Raw genomic sequence first — 4,794 nt, 5'->3', positions numbered from 1 at the left:
AAGATCTAAAGTATAATGCCTTAATTAGCATATGGCTAATGCCATAAAAGACCTTAAGTTTTCACGAAATATTCGTTTTTACCCTTTTATGTATGTTGGGTTCACTAAAGCCTCAAACTTGCGTTTTAAAAAAAAAACCCTTTTAGGGGGTTGGCCGGTTACAAGTCAATTGTCTACACACGTAGCAACGCCAGGTCGACGCTGATTGGATTAATTGGGCTGACATGGCGATGATGTGGACTGCCACATCACAATGTGACTTTACTTTAAAAAATACGAAAAAAGGGTGAGAAATAGAGGCTGCAAGAATCAAACCTGGCACATCCGACACACAAACAAACACGTTTACCACTAGGCTAGAGAATCTTTTACGTGTTTATAGCTTGATATTTCGTTATAATGTATAACACTGATGGAATTTAAATATTATTATTATTATTATTATTATTATTATTATTATTATTAGTAATAATAATAATAATAATAATAATAATAATAATAACAACTAGATAAGTGCCCCCGCTTTGCGGGGGTTAGAAGCATTCGGTGAAAAGTTTATTTGTATTGTTGCAAGTATTATCTAATTTACAAAGCATTATTACTGTTCCAGCTATGTACATATAGTTCAAGACTTGAAGCTTGTTTGAGCTACAGAACAAAAGTCCAGGGTCTATACATTCACCAAACAAAATACAACATTTCTTCTGTGGTGAGAAATGTGGTTTTATTTATCAGTCAATCTTAAAATCCACACCTTATGCAGGAAAATATCCAGTCAGTGGACCTAATATCAGATTTCCTTGTATTTATACCGGAGTAACAATTTGAAGATAATAAGATGACATAAAGGGAAAAAAAGATTAACAAAAATCCACATACAAATTGATTAGCAGAAAATCCAATTGAAATATATGCAAAAAAAACAACCATAAATGAATTAACAAACCTATAACATAAAAAAATTCAGGTATGGAATAGTTAAGTACAAAATGTCACTTTTTTTATTAAATCTTGCATATACGTTAACAATAAAATTGTGTTTTACTCAAGTTATAGCAAGAAACTTATCGGTTTCTGGTTACTGCAATTAAAGAAGGCATAACAATGTCTTCAAAATTAATGGAAAGCCATTCCCCTGCACTAAATCTGTAAAGAAAATAAGCCAGACGAATAACTTGTTGTAAAATGATGTCCAAATGGAGTAAGATATGTACAGAATAGAGAATTAGATATAAGAAATTAGCTAATAATCTTAATAGGTCAAAAATATGCTCTCACGTTAAAACACCTAAACATCCCATGTAGGTCTAAAGTTGCATTCAATTAACCATTTTATGGACCTCATACCTGCAAAACCTGTCAATAAATTAAAATAACTTCCCGACAAAATATTTGTGAGTATGAAAGTGTACAATAGAAATCAACAGTTGAATCCTGGTAGAAGGTAATAAAGGAGCAAACCCATATGGTTTGTAGGGGAAAGACAGACATCGTAACACATAATTATGTCGCTCCTTTTCACCAGCCTACAACCACCACAATCGACACCAAAAACCATCACTCTTGCGAAATCAAGCAGAAAGAATACATAAACCCTAGAAAAAGAAAGAAACATAACACCCCTTTATGATATTTAGGATGTAACAAAGTTATAAAAAAACCTTACCTCTTTGGATTTGTTGATGGAAATTCTAGATTTTAATAGAGGAGATGCGATGATGTCGGCGGCGATGGTGGTGGTGGTGGTGGTGGTGGAGGTGGATGGCGATAAGCAGGCGACATCTGCAGTATTTATGAACATCTTCACTAAGACAAATGGCTTGGAAAGAGGTGGTGAGAGGTCGAAGAGTGAGCATAATGAGTCGGTGTAGTGTTTGGAGCAGACAGTGGTGATGGTAGTGCTGAATCACTTCTACAGAGAGAAACACTCACAGAGGGTTAAGGAAGGATTGAGATGCAGGCGGTGGGTTTCTGGGATTGTGGAATATACTGGATAGAAAAGGGTGGGTGCAGTCACCATGTACATAAATCCGAATTTGACTGGATCAGAAAAACACGTGGCCACGAACAATATAGATATTGACACAAAAGAACCTACTGCAAAGACAAAACATAAAATAGACGGAAATGAACACATTGACATAAATAGGGACCACTTTTGCCAAAACCTTAGGAACTTTACTGTTCCTAAGGGGTGTCCTACTTTAATATATACAAGCTACATCCAAACACAATGACACACATATAAAACATACATAAATGTGATTAATTAAACAATTAAAAAGAATTTCATAACAGCAAGATAACATACCTGATGTATATGTGAGTCGCATCATAGCCTTAGCCCAATACGCTTCATTGTGCCCATTTGGATTGAAAATATAAAGGCAAAACACATTTTTTGTTATTCAAAGAAAACCATTACATTAAGATAAACAGCATGGGTCATTCCCGTCCCAACTTCCATTATTGTACTGCTGCCCATTTAATTTCCCAGTCCACTCTCAATTGTTGTACTGCTAGTGGAACGATTATTTTTTTTTTTTTCGATATCTAAAATAGTATTTCAACTGGGAAACTTAAAGTTTTTTGAGTAAAAATATTAAAAATGTTGTTTCGGTTGATAGCATTTTCACCATTTTATCAGTTTGTTAACTGAATTATAAGGATGTAAAAACCGGTTTTCCGAAATGTCTTTTTTCTTAAGAAAAGTTAAATTCATTATTTTGTCAATGCAATGCATTTTTTATTCTTATTTTTGAAATAAAATCGCCGACTTTTGAGTTGCAAGTTGAAATACAGTTGTAAAAACAAAAATAAGAAGAATCGTTAGGGAAAACATGAAGTAAATAAACAATTGTATAAAGAAAATCAGAAATCTAGTTGCAAGTCAGGACATAGAAATTAGAACTAACCATTGTTCTTCTACTTATGCTGCATCGTCCATTTGAAACATTAAAATCTAGTGAATGCCTCACTATAAGTTTCTGGTGTCAAATAACACAGCACAAAAAAAGCACATACAATTTGTTCTACTTCTTCCTGATGGCCCTGTATTTTTATTCAAAAAAAAAACAGATAGCATATAGAAGAATGTTTGTAGTAGACTAAAATCAGATAGCATACAAACATGTCAACAGATTCATAGCTCACCATATATTAGAATCCCACATATCATTTGTGAATAGTAAATAAAAACCCATACCAGGGGAGGGAGGTGATACAAAGCAACGACCGAGCATTCGTAGCGAACTTTAGGTGACAAAAAGATTTTTGATTCCAAGTCTGATGAAATAAAAATAAAAGTTAGTTTTTTGGAGATCTTCTTTCTAGGTCTGCTGAAATGAGTTTCAGTTCCCAAGCGAATAGCCACAAGGTATAATCTCATAACTACTAAAATAAATTCGAAATAACAAAAAACAACCAAAGAAAGTTTGGAAAGCCAAATTGATACATATTGAGAAATGAGTGTACTAAACTTGGGTCAAACTTTCTTTGAGGCATATCATCAAACGTTTGGTGTGCATGTTTTGTAAACCTGTAAAGAAAACAACAGTAACCCCATTTTTTTATTAATCTGGCAATAAATTAGCAAATCTAAGGTTATAAAATCCAAAAAACAACTAAAAAGAAAAGAAATGAATGAACATACCTGTTTTGAAAGCTAGAGCTGTCATTCAGTACACACAGTGCCAATGACCATTTAGTCAACTTACTAACAATCTTGCTCCTTTCATGGTTATCAGGTTCACATGATACAAAGAACATGAATTTAAAATAAATTTCATAAAATTGATACAAACACACATACACACATTTACATACAACTATGCACACAAATACACAAAGATTCATAAATATATGACACAAATACATTCAAATCGTCTGCTTTGTAAACATACCTGTAAAAATAATGAGGAAGAGATAAGGGAATTAGTGAAAACCATATGGCGACGAAGGCGACGACTTTTGATCAGAGGTGAGAATAAACGTAATAAATTCAACTGAACGGAATAAACCCCCAATCGATTAGAGTAGGTAACGACAAAACCTGGATTTTTGTGATTGGAGCTCATAGCGGTGGAACAGAGGTCGTAGCGCGATAAATTTTCGATGATGACAGCCTGAAGACCACAACGAAAGAGGCAAGGGATAAATAAAAAAGAGTTTTTGTGGGGGATTGGGCTTTCCAGAGAACATCACCGCCTTATAGTTTCTTAAATATATGATTTCAGGCAATAGAGGAGGAGGCAGACGGTATGTCCGCTTTGCTATTATCTTCAAGCTTCGACTACGTCGCAGCCGACGTGTGTTGTTGCTTCTCCCTCTTCCCTATCGATCTTATCCAACATCTCAATGAATAATCCGAACCCCAACGGAAGAGCCATGGTAGGCTGATGGTGGTGGTGAAGACGCTAAGCACATGTGTGGAGGAGGTCGTCTGCTGGCCCGGTAGCAACAAACGTCTTTGTGGGTATTTCTGGATGAGAAGAAAGGGGAGGAGAAGACGTACAACTAATCCGACTCGGATTGGATGAGTAAGCGGTGAAGAAATGCAGAACAACACGTGCACACCAACATTATAGAAAATAACATAAAATGCCCACTGCAAAGACCAGACACAAAAGACTAAATTGAACAAAGAAAAATAAATTCGGGACCATTGACAAAGAGATCAGAGTAGAAGGGGAATAACAGACAAATTAGAAGCAAATTTACTGTAGCGGATGGATAATTTTAATATATATAATATAATAATAATAATAATAATAATAATAATAATAATAACCAGAA

At 34.6% G+C, this 4,794-nt stretch overlaps 1 protein-coding gene across 21 annotated transcripts; it reads right to left on the bottom strand.

The window, feature by feature from the left end:
- Positions 1 to 978: 978 nt before the first annotated feature.
- Positions 979 to 4,588, bottom strand: LOC145165159 (uncharacterized). 21 transcript variants are annotated; one of them, XR_013739923.1, is made up of 10 exons: positions 4,052 to 4,588; positions 3,653 to 3,730; positions 3,480 to 3,538; positions 3,154 to 3,285; positions 2,916 to 3,051; positions 2,312 to 2,353; positions 2,018 to 2,097; positions 1,667 to 1,912; positions 1,279 to 1,526; positions 979 to 1,146 (listed from the first exon to the last, which is right to left on the bottom strand). XR_013739923.1 is itself a non-coding variant. In XM_079083842.1 (8 exons), the coding sequence occupies exons 3-7, from the start codon at positions 2,334 to 2,336 to the stop codon at positions 1,320 to 1,322; spliced, it is 408 nt and encodes a 135-aa protein (XP_078939968.1). In that variant the 5' UTR covers positions 2,337 to 3,285; positions 3,480 to 3,538; positions 3,653 to 4,578; the 3' UTR covers positions 979 to 1,146; positions 1,279 to 1,319. The 21 variants fall into 21 exon arrangements, 3 of the variants coding, with proteins under 3 accessions (XP_078939968.1, XP_078939969.1, XP_078939967.1); XR_013739916.1 differs by having other exon boundaries at positions 1,279 to 1,356; positions 1,462 to 1,526; positions 1,667 to 2,097; positions 2,312 to 3,051; XR_013739915.1 differs by having other exon boundaries at positions 1,279 to 1,347; positions 1,462 to 1,526; positions 1,667 to 2,097; positions 2,312 to 3,051.
- Between the last annotated feature and the right edge of the window lie 206 nt (positions 4,589 to 4,794).

Source organism: Lactuca virosa, chromosome 3 (genome assembly GCF_052849685.1).
Source record: "Lactuca virosa cultivar CGN04683 chromosome 3, Lactuca_virosa_CGN04683_v6, whole genome shotgun sequence".
Classification (NCBI taxonomy): Eukaryota; Viridiplantae; Streptophyta; class Magnoliopsida; order Asterales; family Asteraceae; genus Lactuca; species Lactuca virosa.
This window is presented reverse-complemented; position numbering and strand designations above follow the sequence as displayed.

What these genes read in the sequence shown, in the direction of transcription:
- LOC145165159 (XM_079083841.1), bottom strand. Translation starts at nt 2,336, where the DNA reads ATGATGCGACTCACATATACATCAG. An exon ending in GCGACTCACATATACATCAG is followed by an intron (nt 2,098 to 2,311) that starts GTATGTTATCTT and finishes TTGTCTTTGCAG; the next exon opens with TAGGTTCTTTTGTGTCAATA. An exon ending in CAATCCTTCCTTAACCCTCT is followed by an intron (nt 1,783 to 1,932) that starts GTGAGTGTTTCT and finishes TAAATACTGCAG; the next exon opens with ATGTCGCCTGCTTATCGCCA.